The sequence below is a fragment of the Macrobrachium rosenbergii genome, chromosome 54, assembly GCF_040412425.1.
Source record: "Macrobrachium rosenbergii isolate ZJJX-2024 chromosome 54, ASM4041242v1, whole genome shotgun sequence".
In the NCBI taxonomy this organism is placed as follows: domain Eukaryota; kingdom Metazoa; phylum Arthropoda; class Malacostraca; order Decapoda; family Palaemonidae; genus Macrobrachium; species Macrobrachium rosenbergii.
In genome coordinates, this window is record NC_089794.1 from 53963185 (window position 1) to 53984330 (window position 21146).

At 38.5% G+C, this 21146-nt stretch overlaps 1 protein-coding gene across 1 annotated transcript; it reads right to left on the minus strand.

The window, feature by feature from the left end:
* Positions 1-18079: 18079 nt before the first annotated feature.
* LOC136834684 (uncharacterized) lies at positions 18080-18727 on the minus strand. Its single transcript, XM_067097271.1, has one exon. It carries the CDS (start codon positions 18725-18727, stop codon positions 18080-18082), a length of 648 nt encoding a protein of 215 aa, XP_066953372.1.
* Between the last annotated feature and the right edge of the window lie 2419 nt (positions 18728-21146).

The following is a 21146-nucleotide window of genomic DNA, read 5'->3' on the forward strand; positions in this document are numbered from 1 at the left end:
TTCGACACTTGCAGTAAATTATAACAAGTCATAGCTTAAGCTATAGCCAAGGTTACATAGGTCTAGTCTTCCGACGGGTTTCTTCAGTTTGAAGAAAAAATAAATAAATAAATAAATAAATAAGCTACGTGGAGAGTAATCCTCGCTATTAGAAATTAAATTTTAATTCTACATTTTTGTTACTTTACTTTTACTTTAGGAATGGAAGACTATAATCAGGTCGGACATAATCAGCCACACCTAATGTGTGCAAATTCCAGAGATTGACGACAACAACAACGCATTATAAATAATAATAATAATATGGCTCTGGGGTCTAGGCCTATGCTATTGGCTTCACAGCATACCAAACTATATTTCAGATAGCAACAATACATAGTTATCAAATCTTTGTAACTTATAAAGCGTGTCTATAAGACCATAAAGCAGGATTTGTGAAATTCCTCCACAGTCTTGGTGCGGTATACTTAACCATCATTATTTTCTTCAACATAGGCCTATAGGCTTCATAAGAATGATATAATCGAGACTGCGAAGTGCACTTGGCCTACGGGTAAGGCGAGGGGAGGCAAGCTGAGGCATTGAAACAGTTGACGTCTGGTTAGACCACGCCCACAACTACATCTCTGATACGTTCATTACGTTAAATACTTTACTATGGTGGCTAAGAAGTAAAATTCATTACGTATTTACGTCTTTTCATATTTACCAAAATTAAAAATTACTGTTAATGTTTTTGTAATGATCTAGCTGATATTTTGAAAAAAAATATAGCACTGATACTTTAAAACCATGCTTAGTGAGCTGTGTCTTTTTTTGAGCGAAGTTGCAAAATGTTTCGTCGTTGCAACTTGGCGTCATTAAAAATGTGAAGAAGGTAAGAGTTGTCAGTTAGTGATTTTCGAACGAAAGTCACTGAAATCGGGTCACACGTATTTTGCTGCATGCTGTACCTAGTATGGATACTTTAGGTATATATACGTGTAAGGAAAATAAAACTTTTGTAATCCGTGGAAGCATTGAAAATGTCTGAAATAAACAGGCATGAACACACTGCACATTCTATACACACTAATGCCAAGTGCACCAACACACATCTTTTGCACGATGAAAATAAAACGTAATGAAAGCCAACAGTTTCCCCCATGTCCTGGGGCTCCTTTGAGGCAACTACTTCAGAAAAGTAGTATAAGCACCTCAATAGATAGTGGAAGTAATGTCCCGTATTAATTAACTCCCCTTCCGATGAGCCAAGAAAAGGTTCTACTACTCTTAACAGCCTCATGTGAGCATCTGCCTCTGACGGTTTTCCCTTCTAAAAAAAAGCTGTTAAATACCGTTGAAAGTACTCGAGTACTTGACGGTACATTACGCTGTTGAAATGCGCCCACAGCGCCAAGTTAAATTCAGTAATGGAGTTTCGTTCTTGTTATTGGGCGCAGATATTCTTTGATGAAATAAAGATCTCATCAATAGCAGCTGCTCCTCCCCCTCGTAACCACTTGAAGAGAGCGTCACAAGTGCCACCAGTTGACCCAAAATGTTTCCGATGGATCGAAATGACAGTTTGAGGGACGAAAGTCATATAATTTGTATGGCTGAATAATATACCTCAATATTTTCCATGTAATATTAGCGATTGCGTTCAATCAGTTGTTTGTTAGTCTGTAAATTAATGTACTTATGATTGCCACGATAACCTAATATTAATTGAAAATTAAATAGCACACACCAAAGGGAAAGTTCAGTACAATATTCATTTCTCTGGGCTTTCCCGTGAAATTTTTACTATTCTGCTATATTTTTCCTAACCACAACGTAAAACCTTACATAAAATTATCCTGTAACGTTCAAAAATACTGAAAAAAACTTTAAATTGTAATTCATGAAATGAATTATTTACTTAAAACAAAATAAATTCACAGAAAACTTCCGCGCGCCATGGAGGACATTGTTAATTACTTTTTCAGATTAATACATTTGAATCCTACTTGTTTCATTCTAACTTCTGAACTACAATATTTGTAAAGCTGTTGATTAGTTTTATTCACTCTTGTCTATCTATAGTGATGCCTTAAAGTAAAACATTGGAGTTCAATGAATGACTACCGGAAATTTTCCATTTCAGACGATGCCTTTTATTGTTATAACTGAGATACTGTTTTCCTTTGTGTAGATGTTATAACAAGTTCCTTCCTCCCAAAGCCTGTTTTCCCCGATCCATTTTACTTGTTTCATCTGCCATATGAAAGATTAATCACCGCATACAGATTTTTCAAAGAGCAAGAGCCTGTGCTGGCACATGGAATTCAACACGGGTTTGGGATCACTGAATATCATAATCTCTTTTCACGATCTCGTACAGGATCCTTCAAGGATCTGTTCCGTTGCTGCCACATTCTTCTCCTCATGGGAAACCCTCATCAAACCCCCTTTTATCCTACGAATTGAAGCAGGTCACCTTCTTGCTTCTTAGCCCTCCTTGGTGGATGGCTGTCAACTCAGTCTCGCTGATGTTATCAGGAAACTAATAATGGAACACACAAACGGTAAAAAACGCCCTGCCCTCGGGGAAGAGTAGGTGGAGCTGTATTGACAGCCTCTGAGTATATGCTATTTGTTAATCTTGTTTTCGAAGGACGCCCAACTTGGATTATTATTATTATTATTATTATTATTATTATTATTATTATTATTATTATTATTATTATTATTATTATTCAGTAGCTGAAACCTATTCATATGGAACAAGCACACAGGGGCCACTGATTTGAAATTCAAGCTTCCAAAGAATATGGTGCTCATTAGGAAGAAGCAAGAGGAGGTAAGGGGAATACAGAAAGAGGAGATACTAATTATTTTAAAAAATAATAGATAAATAAATAAAAGTGCATTAAAATGCCAGAAGAATAGTATTAGGGTAGAAATGCATTGCATTTTCGCTTGAACTTCTGAAGCGCCAACTTAGCGACATCCTCTGGGAATAAAGGACCTTAGTTGAAAGCAACACGCGCATCGCCTTGTTGTCATTTAGACTAGGCATAACATATTTCTTTTGCAATAAATGGATCAAGTTTATACATTCCTAGGCTGATATTCATATCCTTATTCAAACTTTCATAAGCTTGATTACATCTCTTTTAACATAATATTGGAAAAGACCGCTTTTCTAAGCTTGTCCAATTAATTGTATGATTATAATTTTTTATAATAAACAAAAACTGTACTATTATCAAAGCATCTCATACATTGTTCGTGACATTAAATTCTCTGTCCAGTGATTTATAAAACATATAAAGGATGATATTGCAGCCTTTATTCATGTTTGATAGAAATTCCCCTCTGGTCAATAACACTCTTTCCATACTAAATTTATCAGTGACCACCATTAGGAAATAAAACCCATTATCACTACCCCTCAATCACTGCACATTTGAGCTTCATTTCCCAGCCCTCATTCTCTTCATTTCCCAGCCCTCATTCTCTTCACTTCCCAGCCCTCATTCTCTTCATTTCCCAGCCCTCATTCTCTTCATTTCCCAGCCCTCATTCTCTAACAACGGCGCTCGATAACTTTGATTTTCTCATCTTTAATTCTCCATTTCATCGGACCCCCTTCCCTTCAGTCAGGGTTCGGTGAATGACTGGTGCCAATATTTGATCGTTAAGAATGGCCAATTAAAAAAAAAAGACATCAATGAAAGGAGGAAGCTATGCATTTGCACATGGTATAAGAAAAAATAATCTAAAAAATTTTATGCACCTTCCAGGGGAAGTTGAAAGTGAATATTTCCAGCCATGTGGGGGGCCTCTTTTCCAAACGACAATCGTAAAAATATGCTAATTTTAACAAGTTATACGTGTTTTTTTCTCATATTTCTATTTTATTTTGTAAAATTATAATTACAGCTCACGTAATATCATAACAGATAAGAACCAAAATCAGCAACAAATTCTCAGTATATTGACTGTAAAACATTTACGAGTCATAAACGCACTTGATGATGGGTATCAGAAGACCCGTTGTTTATTTGCATCAGTATTTGGGAACCGCACAGGATCTTGTTTATCCCACAGCTGCGTTGAGGATGACGGTAATGAGCCAATCTGGATACGAATTAGTACGGGAGATAATATCGTATTCTCTTTTGAATGGAGTTTGGTAAGAACATTCACCTTGCGTTCTTGTAAAAGGAAGCTGCGTAGAATTCTGCTTGATGCAGATCATGACGAGGGACATCGCCAAACAAAAACTACTCCAGTGAAGTTGAAGGGAGACGATTTAGACTTATATTGACACTGGAGACGAAAAGACGGTAAAATACAAAATTTTCCTGAGAAATCGCAATACAAAGGAATGGCCGATATAGATAGTGATGTCAAGCAGACGTTAGAATGTTTTTCATCTAACTTAGGTTATAAAAGTCTCGGCTGACATAAATAGGAAATCCAAACGACCAAATATCTTCAAAAACAAGCGTTGAAGAGGCATGTGACCTCAAGTATCATCTGAACCTTATGAAAAGAAATTAACTAGGAGGTTTGTCGACGACGTATAAATCAAATAAAGTAAATTAATAAGAAAAGTAATAAAAATACCGTTTTCTAAAAAGTATTGAATTGAAGGAGAATAATCCCAAAATATGTTCAGCGAGTTTCTTCCCTGGTGTCCACAGGTTTTGGAATTTTCCCTATCCCATTTTGTTTATTCTTTATTTCTTCGGAGGTTTGTGAATCTCATCTCAAATTCTCCTTCTTAGTATCTTTTTTTTTTATCGTCATTTAAAGGATGCCCCAGAAAAAACAGGAAATTTTAGATCTACATTATGTATTTTGCACACCCTTGCCTAGCTCAGGGCCAATATCCCTGACTTCATTGAACCTAACGAAAGCCCTCAAAAAGCCCAGATCTCAACGTAATGGATTTTACCACGTGGGGTTTACTGTGACATCAATTTCAATCACGGAGGAGAGAGGTCACAGACATACAGTCCTTGAAAACTCTGTTGATGGAACCTTGCTTGGAACAATATCCCGCTTGAAGTCATCCAAAGGGCGACTGGGAGTTGGCTAGACCGTCTACGTCGTCATGCAGCTGCCCACGGAAAGCGCTTTGAACGCAACATCTAACATTTGTGTTTTTGTTCTCGTTCAACAATGTTTCTGTTAACAAGAACTGTTTTCGGTTTCCAACAATTACATCAGCTCTAATCAAATTTCCTGGTTTTTTTTTGTGGGGCACCCTGTAGATTGGACTGGTCCTACGTTAATTTTTGCGCGTTTTGTTTTGTGTGTGTGTGTGTGTGTGTGTGTGTGTGTGTGTGTGTGTGTGTGTGCGTTGGGTCCACTCTCTGCAAAATCCTGACATTCTGAAAAGTTTCCTAAAACGAAGGAAAATAAGACCACACTCTACGCTAAAACAAAGTCTCAATGAAAACGAATGGATGGCTATTTTGACACCATGAACTGCCTTGGTTATCAAATAAAAAAAAAAAATAGTTTGAGTACTCTCGGTTCTTTGATGTTCCGTACATTTATATGACTGAACTGCCCTTCATATGGCTATGTGAGCTGTTTCCCTCATAATCCATGTTTTTCTCCTGAAAATTCCCTTTGTATTTTCTTGGACACAAAACGATAGCGAATTTTTCCTTAACTTGAAAGATATGCGATGTGTCGTATATACAGTACAGGTCCATGTTGTCCAGCTCCCTGGATTTTCCAGGACATGAGACGTACTTTCGCAAAACAGGTTTAGTCATATTAAGAACTATAAACTCGTCAAAATGACTGACAGAACAGTTTCTGCCAAAACCACAGTACAGAAGGCAATTTGGTTGTCATTCGGGTCTAATGGCTCAGCTCTTCTCGTTCTGTTTTTTTAAGTAAACTACTGCAGAGTTGGAAAAGAAAACTACACAATTACAAAGATAGAGCTTCAGGACTTTAATGACCTTTAGTCAGAACTTTTTTTTATTGTAAAGTTTAAAATTGTTTATAAAAATTTTATTGGTTACTTTCTGAAACTGCATGGCTTATAAAACCTAAATAATACGAATCCACTCTAGGAGTACAAGTCGTATCCCAGAATACGAAACAAAATACTGCAATTATTCCACGATAAAGAAAAATCATGACCTAGGAGGAGGAACAAGAAAGAACAAACGCGCCAATAATCAATTGATCGTCGTTTAAGCGACATGGCGACTGCCCTCATTCATCACAGCTTATCTTCTGTAGAAACATATTCATCATCTGTGATGTTGCTTGTGATATTTATTTACTTGCCCTGGAACCTTCTGTTCAAGTCTGTGTATCTAGTTTCCTTTTTATGGCTACTTTTTTTATAATCCTTCTCTAGAATCACTCTCCATGCACATGTGAATCAAGTTTCTTCACTGGCTCATCATTACGGCAGATGAAACACAAGTCTCCTGACTTTTTGCGTAGCTTAATTTTAACTGGTTGTGGACTTGCAATTATTTTTAACAGAAGCTTCTCGTTCTCCTTCACCGTGTGTGTGTGTGTGTGTGTGTGTGTCTGTGAATGTCTTAATATATTATAAGTAAGATATTTAACATCTCAATAGACAAAATGTTAGTCGAGATCATGATGAAGCCAACATAACCACTTCAGTAACACATCAGTCATTCTGTTGAATACACAAGCACACACAGTAGCTTGTCAGCCAAACTAATCATCAACAAGTAGAAAATGCGCCGAAGTTTCTTCGGCGCAACCGAGTTTTCTGTACAGTGTATAATGCTGTATGAAACTCTCAGCCGCCGCCCATGAAACTTTCAGCCACGGCCCGGTGCTGGCCTGTGTTGTTGGCACCTATAGCGGTGCCAGACGCACGATCATGGCTAACTTTGACCTTAAATAAAATCAAAACTACTAAGGCCAAAGGGCTGCAATTTTGTATGTTTGATGATTGGAGGGAGGATGATCAACATATATACCAATTTGCAGCCCTCTAGCCTCAGTAGTTTTTAAGATCTGAGGGCGGACAGAAAAAGTGCGGACAGGAAAAAGTGCGGACAGGAAAAAGTGCGGAAAGGCAGACAAAGCCGGCACTATAGTTTTCTTTTCAGAAAACTAAAAGGAAATATATCTAATGTTAAAGGTCAAACACTTAGATGAAATAACAGAGCGATAAACCAATGAAAGATAAATTGATAAAAAATATTTACAAAATAAATGCAGTGTATTTATATTTTTTGTGTATAAAAATGATAGTTGACAGGAAATGAACACCACATTTAAACTTGCCGTCGTTCAGCCCAGGGCCAGTCTCTCTCGCCACTAGCCCTTACTAAGGCAGCTGAATGATGTAACCTAAATCCGATATTCTTGAAGGTACGTAACGTCACCCCACCCCGTAGGGGTATAGTGCTGTCAGTGCACCGTAAAGGCTCTTTGCAGTGTCCCTTCAGTCCCTATCTGCAACACCTGTCACTCCTTTTACTGTACCTCCCTTCAAATTCTCTTTCTTCCATCTTACTTTCCAATGCACTCCTAACAACCGTTTCATTGTGCAACTGCGAGGTTTTCCTCCTGTTACACCTTTCAAACCTTTTTACTGTCAGTTTCCGTTCCAGCGCTGAATGACCTCACAGGTCCCACCGCTTGGCCTTAGGCCTAAATCGTGTGTTTCAGCCAATTCCGTAAAGTCCCTGGGGCGGGAGTTGTCTCCTCGAGCATCTCTCTCATCCGTCAGCAAGGGCACTTCAGCAATGAGTCAGCAGCAAAGTACGTGAGAACATGAACAATTAATGACAGGTAGAAGAACGAAAAATCTGGCGTGTAAAATAATCATCAATAAAATAGTCAACAGGTCAACGGATGGATGAGCACGCGCCTAACATAATTCTATTAAATGAAAAAAAAATCTTTTCTGTGGTAAATTCTGTTACTGTAATACATTTATCAATGGCAGAGCCGCTGAGTGAGCTTGAAATTAGCGCCAGGCATCAATTACGGTATTCCATGGTGGTAAGACATCAGCAATATTGTGAATATAACAGAACAAGTTATGATCAATGCTAAACAAAATTTTTGGAGAATACTCAAGTGTGGTCTTGTTATTTAATACATCATTCTCCAACAAATCTGACTCCGTCAACCAGTTTAGCTATGGCTCTTTCGTGCTTTCGAAGACGTCTCTTGCAAAGGTGATTTTACATGAAATTTATCAAAGAGCGGCAACTAAAGGCTGTACAAGTCATGGGCAAAAGTGTCCACTTTTGACTGTTATAATTTCCATAAGCTTTGACCTTCTAAGAAATTAAAATAAGTGGAACTTAGTAACCCGCTTCTACGTGAAGAAAACTTTGATAAACTCTAAAGACACCAAATGTGAATTTCATAAATGGAACCCTTCCCAGATTTCATTTCCCTTTATTGCTAAGATTTGGTATTCTCTTCCTGCTTCTATATTCTTATCATAGGACTCCGTCCTTTAACAGACATAGGTCTATCATTTCTTAGGACTGTTAAGCCCCTCTCTTATTTTCGGGCCTGGGCCAGTTAAGGGGACTGAATTGCCCATCCCATCAGCCTCTATTTTAGAAGTAACCGACGGGATACCTTATCACTTATCATACAAAACACAAACTCGCGAATGTGCAATTCGCATCATAAAGAATCCTATGATAATTTTTAAGGTAACATATTTGCCTAAATCGCCATATGGAAAAGGTAAATATAAATCCTCATTCAAAATATATAATTCATGTTATATTATTTTTCTTCTTGAAAAACTTGACTGCGTGAATCAGAACGAGAGATTTTGGTGTATCATTGTCCCGGATTCATCTTCGTCTGCCGCATCGTTTATCAAAATTTACTCATTTTCACAGACGCTGATGATTTGAGTGAAACTATTATGTAAGATCCCTCGTGTACGTGTTTCTTTAGAAGTGTGGCTCCATTTCTCTCACGTCCTCGCAAATATAATACAAAAGTGCCTGTGTGTGTGTGTGTGTATGTGTGTGTGTGTGTGTTTCGTTGTGGCCACCACTTCATCACTCATCGTCCTCACTCAGCAAAGAGAGAAAACCTTCTCTGAATACGAATTCTCTTATCAGCCTTTAATGACAAGAGTCCTGGATGGCGTCTTCAGTCCCACGTGGACTCCTAAAATTCCGGTTGTCATTCCATGGGAGTTGAAAAGGATTCCTGGGAGGTCGACCCGTCTTTACTTAAGGGCTATTTCTGCGCCTCTGGCAGTGCCAATTTAAAAGTACCTTAAGCTGAATCGCAGGGGATTTCATACAGTCCATTTGATACAAAAAAACTTTCTTGAAAATTATTCAAAGAGTTTGGGATTACGAAATACAACACTTTTTTTGGTTTCATGAGATAGAGTATGGAATATAGTCTGAAACTGAGACTGGTTTACTTTTATTCTCTCGCAGATTTATAATAAAGGTTCGTTCTCAACTTGTAGACTCATACTAAGAGTAGAAAAGTTACTAGACACTTGCACCTCAAGAACTTCCCATGGAAGGAGGAGGGTTGGAATATGTGGGTGGTTTCATGCCCGTAAGTTTCCCCGAGTATGATTTTCTAGGAACCAAAGCAACAGAAGGAGATGGCACAAGGCTTGGCAACATAAATAGAACAAATGAGAAGATAATGAAACCTCGACCCGAATTTTTGGAGCATTGAAAATCGATGGAAAAGATGTTCATTTGTTATCACAGGAAAAATACCTAAAACCAGAAAAATGTACCATAAAAGAGATGAATGATGTGATAAACAATTGCATTCCATTACCTTGAGAGGTAATTAAATTTTCTGTTCTTTGCCACACATTTTTCAGGATTTGCAGATTGAATAGGGACATTCTTCAAAAAGAATGGTCAACAAAATGAAAAAGTTGGTAACATAATTGTTAACCTTATGTATATGTGTATTTAAGAGTTGTATATAAGTGAAAAATGTCAAGTTTCTCGTTTTTAAACCCTTGTTTTAATTATTTGGATGAATCAATCAATCGCTCTATTCTTGTTTTACCCACAAGGGGTTGCATAATTTCTCGACGAACTCATGCCACCACATTCTGTCCTGGTCTAACTCCTCAAGATCTCCCCAACACTCATCTCCTGCTTCCCACCTCATTGTCCTCAACCAAGTCTCCTTTGGCCTACCTTGTTTTCTTCTACCAGGGGCAACCCACCCTGATGTATCTCAGTTTTTTCCTCTCTTCTATACACATGGCCTAGCCACTTCCAGTGTGAGAACCTAACATACTCATTGACCGGCTGCACCCCTGTTATTTCTCTAATTCTACTATTTGATATCCTATCTTTCCAATTAATTCCTAATATTCTTCTGGGCGAAATTCGCTGTGCTGTACCATGACTCATGCCCATAAATCAAAATACTCCTAACCATTATCTTATAAATTTTGATTTTTGTATGCACAGAAAAATTTATATTATTCCAAATATTTTTAAAAGAAATTCCCGTTGCCTGATGAGCTTTTTTAATCTTTTCATAAATTCTGTGCTCAGAGAACCATCCTTATCTATGTAGATAAGGATGGTTCTCTGATAAAGAAAAGTACCTAAATATTTACACTTATCCACTTGCTTGACAACCATGCCTTCAATAAGACAATCCTGTGCATTTTCAATATTCACATTCATGATTTCAGTTTTTCCACTATTTATAACCAAACCAACCTTTCGACCTTCATTCACTGGAAAATCCAGCACTCCTTTTCTGGTCCCTCGCAGATCAAAACTATATCATCAGTATAATCTAAGTCAACAGTTTCTCATTTTCTCCCAGAGTGTACCTGCATTTGTTTCTCTTTAACCCTTCATCATAACGTAATCTACGACCAATACAAACAACAGATGGAAACAGAATGCCACCCTGAATCACACCAGACTTAATGTTCAAATAGATCACTCAAACAACCATCAACCATCTCTTTACAAGATGTGATGCCAAATCATGCATGTTCATAACTCTCACAAACTTTTCCGGTATTCCATAAAGCCTCATGATTTTTCCCATAGTCCGTCTCGAAATACTATCAAAGGCCTTTTCAAAATCAACAAAAAGATTTAACGGAGTTTTCATTTTGCCATAACTATGAAGATCTGATTTGACTTCAACCCTGAGCCCCTTTCTAAAACCACAATATTCATCCCTCAGAGTACCATCAGCCACTGGCTCCAACCTATTCAACAATACCCTACTGAAACTTTTCAAGGCTAAAGGAGACAGTGATTCCCTCCTAAGTTACCACACCTACTCAGATCTCCTTTCTTTGGAACTTTAATGATCACACCATTCTTCCAACCTGATAGTATTATCTCTGTCACTCATATCTCACTGAATCTATAACATCTTCAAGATAAATACTAATCCATCTTTCCTCCACTTGAAACATTTCACATCAGTATGAATAAACCAACCTCTCCAGGTGCCTTATAATTCTTCAACTGTTTTATTGCCTTAGCTACTACTTCTAGCCCGATCTCGCCTTCATCAATATTAAATCTTCCTGAGCAGGCGGTATAACCTCTTCTGGGGGACTGGTCTATTAAGAACTGTCTCAATGTGCTCTTTCCATCTATTTCTGATTTCAAAATTTTTGGTCAATAAATTTTTCCATATCCCCGACTGGCATATCCTTACACTTACCAGCACTGCCACTCAGCTCTCCAATTGCTTGATATGCTATGGTTTGACTCTGACCAACATTTTATTCATTAATTTTTCAGTTTCCCTTCATTGGCAACCTTTTCATTAATGATCTTCTTTTTTCATCTCTCTTAGTGAGCCTTTTAACTTCTGAATCCAAACTCAAGTACTTAGTTCTTTGCTAATTCAAAATCTTCATCATTAACAAAATGCATCTCACTATAAATTTTGCCTCACTTCTCTTGTTGATCATATCCCATGTTTCCTCAGACATCCACATCTTTTCCTCAATCTGAGTCGTTCTTCTGATCGTACAACCAGCAGACTCATGCACAGCTTTATTAAAAGCATCTCCGACATCTCATCTACACTTCCCCCTCCCTCCCATCACTCCAATGTTTTTGAATAAAACTGCCTGTTTCTGCATTCTAATTCTAAATTCCTCCTTTTTCCTCTTTTCCCTTCTGAGCACCTACCAACAACAGGTATTTCCTTCTTGTGACTTTTTAGCTTAAGTCTTATTTTTGCAACGCTGAGCTGATGATCACTAAATCAATATCTGCTCCCCGATTAACACGAAAATCTAGCAAAGAGCTTTCCATCTCTTTATACTAAAAACAATAATGATCAATCTGTTATTACATTTTCAACAAAAATTGACACCTGAATCGTCTTGTGTATATTGTGATGGTGAAAATACTGTTCCGGCCTAAATTATTTCCTTCAAGACTAAGTCATTTGTTTTTATACCTGGAAGACAGAAACTTCCCCCTACTCCATTTCCACTCATCCTACCACCGACCCCATCTTACCCATACAAGCCTCAAATCCCTCATTCGAGCAGCCCATTATTGCAACTGGAAGTCTCAATACAAAATCAAAACATCATGTCCAGCAACTCTTCCTATTCCTTCCTGCAACTTTCCATAAAATGTGTCTTTCCTTTCATTAGGTGCCTCATTAGCCTGTCCTCTTGCAAACAGACTGATGTTACCATGATTTGACACAAAAAAAAAAATAAAAACAGAGCCTTCTCTCTGCCTTGCATCCCAACAGCAATCCTACTCCCTGATAATGCAATCCATCCCGTCGGCCAAACGTCAACAAATAAATAATATATCCAAATCAAATTTATTGATTTCATTTAATCTTGTTTCTATTATATATAAATGTCTAATTCTAACTATATAAAAACTATATATAACTCCTCAATTTTGCTATCCTGATTTAGCGTTCAATATTTGGATGAATATACATATATATGAATATGATCAACATAATTTCTGATATTAAAAAGAGACAATAAGGAAACAGGAGAAAAGTTTCCCTATTTGCATAGTGCTTGAGCAATTGGGCAGAGGAGAAAGGAAAACCGCATTTCGTCACGTTTTTAAACCCCACCGCCACTGAGATTGCGCCAAAAGTAGTGTGGACCTTGTATTCTCTAGACCTTGGCCATATCAACCTTGGCCATACTGTACATACTTCCCATTCCCATTCTTCTTCTACCCATCTTCACAGCATTGTCTAGCCCTTCCTCTCTTCCTTTCTCATAATACTTTTGAATTAAACATGCTCATCATCAACCTATGGTTCTCCGTTTTTGTCACATAACCAAACCATCTCAAAACACTCTAATGCAGCCTTGCTCACCTATGCTAATCAACTGCCATTCAAAAACCCTGGCAGATATCATATCACGAAAACCTTGGAGGCATAGCACACCCTCGTCTCAGACGCTCTACCAGTCAATATCCTGCTTACACATTTCAACACACACTTTGCTTTCATTGTAAAAACTTTTAATTACTCTCAACATCTTATCTTCAGTATCATTCCATCTTCAATATACTCCACCTTTTCTCTCTAGCGATTTTATTATAAAGCTCTTTTGGGTTCATGGATGCCAAATAATGCTGTGTTCTTTTAATCTGAAATTTCTCATATAAATTATTTCTGAGAAGCTGTGATCAACACACCAACTCCTTTTTCTCAACTCATTGCTGCTTCCTTCCAACCGATATTTCTGTCGTCTCTTACTACTTTCTATATCATTACCCGACCAGACATATACATGTCGTTACGCATACTTATACAGGGCAGAGTACTGGGTTCACAGCCACAAGGTCTGCGGTTCGACCCTGCCTGCAACCCACCAGTTGATCTGGCTGCGAATAGGTACCAGTGTCAGCTGGGAACAAGATAAGGATGCCGGGCTATTCTTGTTCCCAGCTGACACTGGTACCCATATAGAAGTACCCATTCGCATCCTAGAGATTTGTTGAAAACTCGGAAATAAGAAAAACTTCCTAGCTCTTAAAGAAGTAACGACAAATCCCAATCCCTGGAGAGAAAATTTTTGCCACTCGTCAATAATTTGTAGTTAGAATCATTTTTCTTGTCGATCTGAACTCTTTAAAGAAGAAAATGGAAGGATGCAATTCCTCAGCTCAGAGAAACCATACTCTCTTTCATTTCCTTAAAAACGGGAAAAAAAATACCATTTCGCTTCCTCTATTTTTCCCTGTCGTCATGATTGAAATGGAAACTCCCTTCTCCCAGCAAAAGATATCATCAACCTCAGTGAGTTCTAGTTAACAGCTTTTCATTATCACATATGAGAGAGAGAGAGAGAGAGAGAGAGAGAGAGAGAGAGAGAGAGAGAGAGAGAGAGAGAGAGTTAAAGTATACTTAGTTTTACCAGACCACTGAGCTGATTAACAGCTCTCCCAGGGCTGGCCCGGAAACTGTCAAATTAATTACTAACTGGGACCTACAGCTTTGTGGAATCTTAACCACATTATAGCAAATGAATTCTATCACCAGAAATAAATTCTTTAACTTTCATTAGCCGGCCGGAGAGTCAAACTTTGGCCTATCTTTCATATTTCACAAAACTTTCAAAGCAACAGCCATCGTAGAGAGAAATTAATCAGAACTGAGAGAGAGAGAGAGAGAGAGAGAGATTATATTTAGTCACAGAAAAACTCACCAGCAACAGGTCGTCCACCATTAGTGTCAAATTTGCCTCTGACTTGGCCCTGTTGTTCCTTTCCATCCACTTTTTTTGTTTTCACATGCGACCTGCAACTAAATGACCCCCTGATACCCCAGTGATCCCATTCTGGATTGTTTTGAACTTCCACCTGTCTCTTGAAGCCCAGACCATTAATCATCTGCTCTTTATCAGTACTGAACTCTCTCTGCATCCTTAATCAAAATCAGAGCATTCTAAACCCCACCTAATCCATCCAAAACAAACAAAAATTCTTACTTTCAATCCAATTAATTAATGATAGGCTATATCTCCTGCCACTCTTCATTCCACCATTATCAACAATCTCTCTTCAACAATCAAACCCCCTTTCTGAAAACATTATCCATATACCTTTGTTCTTACATTATTCTCCCTGTACTAAATCTCTTTCCCAGATTAATAAAGTGTTTATGCGAACGAACATTTTTCTTATGCAATCTGTTGTCGCAGTTATTCTAACAGGAGGGCACAAATGCATACACAAAATCTGATTTACCTCCATACTCACATTTAATCAATTATGCGGTATTTTTGGGTATTCTGTTCCCCCCCGGTATCATGCCCCGTATGTTGATGATCTTTAATCACTGCGGTCTTTCATATGTCCCCTTTCATCCAATTTCATCTGTCACAGATTCCTACTCTGACTCATCGCTCTCCTGCTCATTCCAAAACTCTCCCCTCTGCTGCAGTCCTCTGATTTTGGCAACCTGCTCTCCAGCCTCTCTCTACATCACATAGTGGTACATGCATGTTTCATGATCCCTAAAGGAAATTGTTTACGCATCCGTTATGAAGTGAATGAACCATGAAGGGATAGAATTCTAAAGCACTAACAAACTTTTTGCTTCATTGAACTGGAAAATCAATTTCTTTTTTATTTTAATAAATAACACGTGCACAAGTGACTTTTCTATTTTTGCCTTGCTATGAATATAACTGTTAACTGCTACAGAAAAATTCTGTCTTCAGCGGATTTTATTCGGAGGTACATTACTGACAAATTTATTACCTTATTTGAAAGAAATGCAATCCATCTGTCTATTTATCTATCTATCTGTCTATCATGTGGATGTCGAAAATAACAATAAAAACCATAAACCGGGAAGAATTCCCTCAGTATTTCGCCCACTCCTGACTTACATCTCTTTACGGATATCAATTATTAGGAAAATGGACTCGGGTTTTGACAGTTTTGACAGAATTACGATGATTTACCCTTCAAAAATATTTACAAGAATGAATACACTGTTTTGTCGGATGGAAAAATGAGCCCGGTGCTCGGGAATGAAACTCGAGGTGTAATGACAAAAATATCTGCCACAGAAAACGATCATTTCATTTATTAATTCTTTCGCTGTTGTTGAACTGGAATGCGGAGATCTTTGTGGGTTTTCGGTCTTTTGGTATTACCAGTGTCAGTTCCATATAAAAAATATTATGACTGGGAATGGCTATTAATCTATATTCCCCCACCCCCAAATGTGTGGTATATATTAGTTATGTTGTTAGTCACAAAAGAAGAAGAAGAAGTAGTAGTAGTAGTAGTAGTAGTAGTAGTAGTAGTAGTAGTAGTAGTAGTAGTAGTAGTAGTAGTAGTAGTAGTATGAATCCAAGCAATTGTACTATCGATATAAAAGAAGAGAGGTTCTACCATCATACGTAGAAGAGATGCGCAAATATTCAGTCCGAGAAGGATTCAGCCACTGCTGTAGGAGGCTCTTTGCAATTGCGGATGGCAACTGGTTCGAGGACGCTCGACCAAGAAGGCCTTCCCTTATTCAGTTATCAATTATGACAGATATATTTACTTTTAAATGTCTTCTTTCCTCACATAAACAAACAAATAAGCAAACATGCATACATACATATATACATACATTACGCAACGAGGCTGGATCAAATCCCGACGGTCATAAACCTAACCTAACCTAACCTGAACTCGAAAATTCCAAAAGTAATTTTCCGAAACGCTGACTCCCGACCGATGAATTCATAAAGCTTAAAAATATAAGAAAGAGTATATTAAGTCTTATGACTAGATATTGCTGTTTTAAGTACTAAACAAATACTCTTATGGCGAGGGCCTAAACGTTACACTGTATGTGAGCTGTTCGGAAAAAAAAAAACACCCAGAAAACTAACAAATAAGGCTAAATACTAAAAGCTCTAAACATATCAGTATATTTGTGTGTGTATACCATCGATGAATAATAAAGGAGATTAGAGTAAAATAAATCCCCTTTTCCCTTTTACGAGGACAGAACTCGTTCACGATCGTCTGATCACACCTCTGATGCCATTCGATCCATTTATCTGCCAATTATTCTTAAAATACAATTAATTTCGGACAACTACACATTAGAAAATGGATTGATGACAGTTTTTAAAGAATGTTTGCGAATTACTCTACATGTTATTTTTGCTATGTGTACCTGTACCATAAAATCTGATGTTAATCTTGACAGTGTTCCTTGGAGTGAAACCCAACTGGCCTACAATAATTAGAATTTCCATTTTGATTTAAGTCTACCAAGACCATTTGTTCGCTTGACCATTTTCTACATCTGCCATTTCTTTACAGAAAACGTAATGGAATACAGGGTTCCTAAGCAATTATTCATGGGCGCAAAATGTCTACGAAAAATATTTTCTATTAATAATTGTGGTTTTATACCCTACGGTCTGGTTTCATGATGAACGTAGTGATTAGATCTTTTCTGTGCTGTTGATAAAGCCATGAAAAAAAAATGCCCCCTAGCTTTGTGGCATGAGTAACATCAAAAATAAAATGGTATCAAGCTATTTTCAGACGCCTCGGGAAACCTTTGCGCGGATTTACAGTAGCTGCACAGTAATTAATTTTAAGGTAAACATTTAGTTGAATATCCTCAGAAAAACTCCTAATGCTTGGCATCACATTTCCCAAGAATAAAATGACAACCTTTAACTCTTTCCTCTTGAGTTATATCTACAATTCGTCATGTACTGCATTAGCATTGTTGATGTGAGGTTCAAGAAATGTCAGAAATGAAAGAAAGATCCTTTACTATTCTCGACAGGTGTTTATAATACAGAAAGCAGACGGAAAGGTAGCGGGCGACCTGAGGCCCCCAACTGCGTCCATACGAAGGTTGTGTTTGTTACAGGCATAAAAAGACATATATAATGCGTTACAGAACATGTAGAAGGCAAGTATATATATCGGCAGACAGGCTATACAATGATGCATACAATGAGATACATAAAGAATCTGAAATATCAACAAGTAACATATATGACGTGATTAATGTACGTATGAAGAGAGAAACACAAGAAAGAAGAGGCGTTTTGGTGCCCTTACACATAGTAAACCCCTCACAATGATTAGAGGAGCAATTATTGGATGAAAATAACATTAATCACACAGATGCTGAGGCAGTCGGAGCGGGCCCCTGTTCCTGAAGAACTGTGGGCATGGGGTGGAACCGACATCTCGGATTGGCTTGATGTATTTCCTTGACCGCCCCGGACCCCACTTTGGTGGGGGAGCGGTGTGTCTGTGGGGAGGTACTGAGGGGGAACTCTGGGGCACCTGCCTTCTTCCTCACGTCCTTTGCTGTCCAACAGGAATGCTGGCTTCAGCCTGTCGATGGTGATCCAGTCTTCCTGCCCGTGGATGTCAAGGAGGTATACCTTGGCGGCCCACCTGATGACTCGGTAGGGCCTGGTTAAGGACGGCTGATGGGCGTCCACCCTGACGAAGACGTAGGAGCAGGAGTGTAAGGCGGGTGGGCTGTAGGTGGTGGTTCTGTCAGTGAAGGTCTTATGGCAGGGCGTGAACTTCTGTGTGAGTTCCCTCAACCTCGGGAGGGGAGTGTCGGCGCCGTCAGCCGACGGCAGGAAGAATTCTCCGGGGATGGCCAGTGTCTCCCCATAGACTTTCTCATTAGGGGAGGCATCACCATTTGCCTTTGAAGCGGTGCGGAGATCCAACAGGACCCAGGGCAGCTGTTCCTTCCACCCGACGCTGCGCGCAGGAACCATGATGCCATGTTCTGCCGCAAAAACGGGGTTATAGACCGGCAGCCCAGAGTGCTTATTCCGAGTTTTGAACACAAAAGGTTTGACCCCCTAGATAAGTAGTGCCTACCCCCAACATCTCAAAAATGTATTGCTGCCGGATCAGAACTCTGGCTTTTGCATCAAAAATGAACCCTAAAAACTGAAAATTTTTTTTTTTTTGTCAGAGTGGAAAACATATGCTTGAAACTTTTCTTAAACCTCCCTTGGAGTCCCCTGGACACAGAATGAGCAATGCCAGCAATGCCAAGGCTGGCTTTATGTCCATAGCAGCTCCCAAAGGGGGTTCATATTCACGTTTATTCGAGTAAGGAACATATGCCTAAAACTTTCATAAAAACCTTCCTTGGGACCCCTTGAACTCAGAATGACCATTGCCAGCAAATTTCTCTTTGGCTTTCCACCCAGCAAGCTTCAAAGGACGCAAGCAGTACCATTATGTGACAGCAGTGTATAATTATGAATGAAGTGGAAGTTATTCCCTTTAACATTGTATTTGGAATGTATCATGACTAAAAGGAAGAAAAAATGGTGCATATTGATACAAATCCAGATGTAACCAAAAACGTTCTCTATGAGTGCTGAATTGTCGTCTGGCAGCAGGGTCAGGAAGTAAATTATCAGCTGATGCCGTGAAACTTGATGTCGTGTACAGGACGCCTAAGCTATAGATGTTTTCACTGTAAGATAGGTAAGCTTTTGCCATTATTGCTTCATAATATACATCAGGAATGTATTTACCATACATATTTATGTGAACATAACCTGTAAATGATCGCACTGAGCATTTACCGCCCATGAAAATAGTTAAAAGTGCCACTGTGATGTAGCTCTACAGTTTTGTGTGTATAAAGAAATTGATTTGGTTTACGCATGCTTCTGGGTATGCTTTGCACAGTCTAGCCATTCAATTGTACGAAGTGATTTGAATATAGTGTAAAGTGTAAGCAATGGTAAGGCAAATTAGTCATTAGAAGTAATGAAACTGATACTGAGTAGAGGATATTTGGGTACTTTCTGAGCGGGAGACTTCAGTCAGGTGGCTGTGTGCGTTGTGAGTGATATGTCAAAGGTAGCATGAAAAGTAATATTATTTTCATGTGAAAATAACTCAAGCAGATTCTTATGCAAAACAGTTATACTGCTATGACTATATATGTGAAAGACAACAAGTTCTTGATGTATTATAATTATGGGAAAGTTGAGTTTGCAGAATTGTGGCACCAGCTTGAGTTGTTTCCCGTCAAATGTGACGTCACGGGACAGTACATCACCTCGTGGGAAATTTAATTAATGAACACGTAAATCCTGTAATTTATGGGATTTTCTTTTCTTTTTTTCTCTCTCTTTTATCATAACCCCAAGTTATCCACCTACATGAGCGTTAACATTACCAAGAAGATGATCGGATATTAACCATGGATTCTATATGAGGAACCTCACCATACACAAGCCTTGAATTAACTTACCATAGATAAAAGTTGTGCTAGGAATTAGGTTAGCATTATTTTGCTCTGAACTGATACACTGAGTTTTTATTTATTTATTTTTTTATGTCATTCAGGGGTGACTGTTACATATAATTTACAAGTGTACAAGGAAGGCTACGGTAATGCTGTGATGTAATGCTTACTTTACTTAAATGGTTTTATCTACAGCATGCATAACGTGAATAAAATAAAATTTCATACAGGGAAAGGCCTTCAGGTCGATTTAGCTTGGTGATCCAACCTACTGTATTTGTACCCTTGTTTTGCTCACACAAACACACATACACAGAATGTATCTATCGGCCTTTACTTATATATATTTTGACGGGTGTGAACTACTCAAAGAGACTGTGTTGGCACTGCTGCTCAGAGTATGAAAAGTAGCTGTGATTTTACCTCCGCTTTCTTCCGGAAAGGGAAGGTTAAGCCCTTCAGGATGTTAGAGGAAGACTTGAATGCCATCAGACATCTTCGGACCCAAGCATCAGATGAGGTGGACACTGAGGGAGTCACAGAGTTCATCTGCCATATGTATGTATGTATGGAGACTCAGGTATATAACAATATCAATGAATGCCGGTTTATATAAAGCTTTCCTGAAGGTAACCGACTGTACTGTAGAGGGAAAGCAACATCTCTCAAACATGTGAAAAAACTTAACTGCTTTCCTCCCTCCCTCCTTGTGAAAAGACAGCTTCACTGCATATCAAGCGTGCAAACTATGTTGCCAGGATGTGGAGAAGGGCGGACACACCCATTCCAACTTGTGGCTGGAATCTTGTGATTATGGCTGGTTCGCTACCACCAGTGGATTTCAACCCAAATGGTTTTCTGGCAGTTCCCTTCCTGCAGAGTGCCTCTCTACACTGAACAGTGCGTCCGATATATCAGCT

What these genes read in the sequence shown, in the direction of transcription:
- LOC136834684 (XM_067097271.1), bottom strand. Translation starts at nt 18,727, where the DNA reads ATGGTTCCTGCGCGCAGCGTCGGGTGGAAGGAACAGCTGCCCTGGGTC.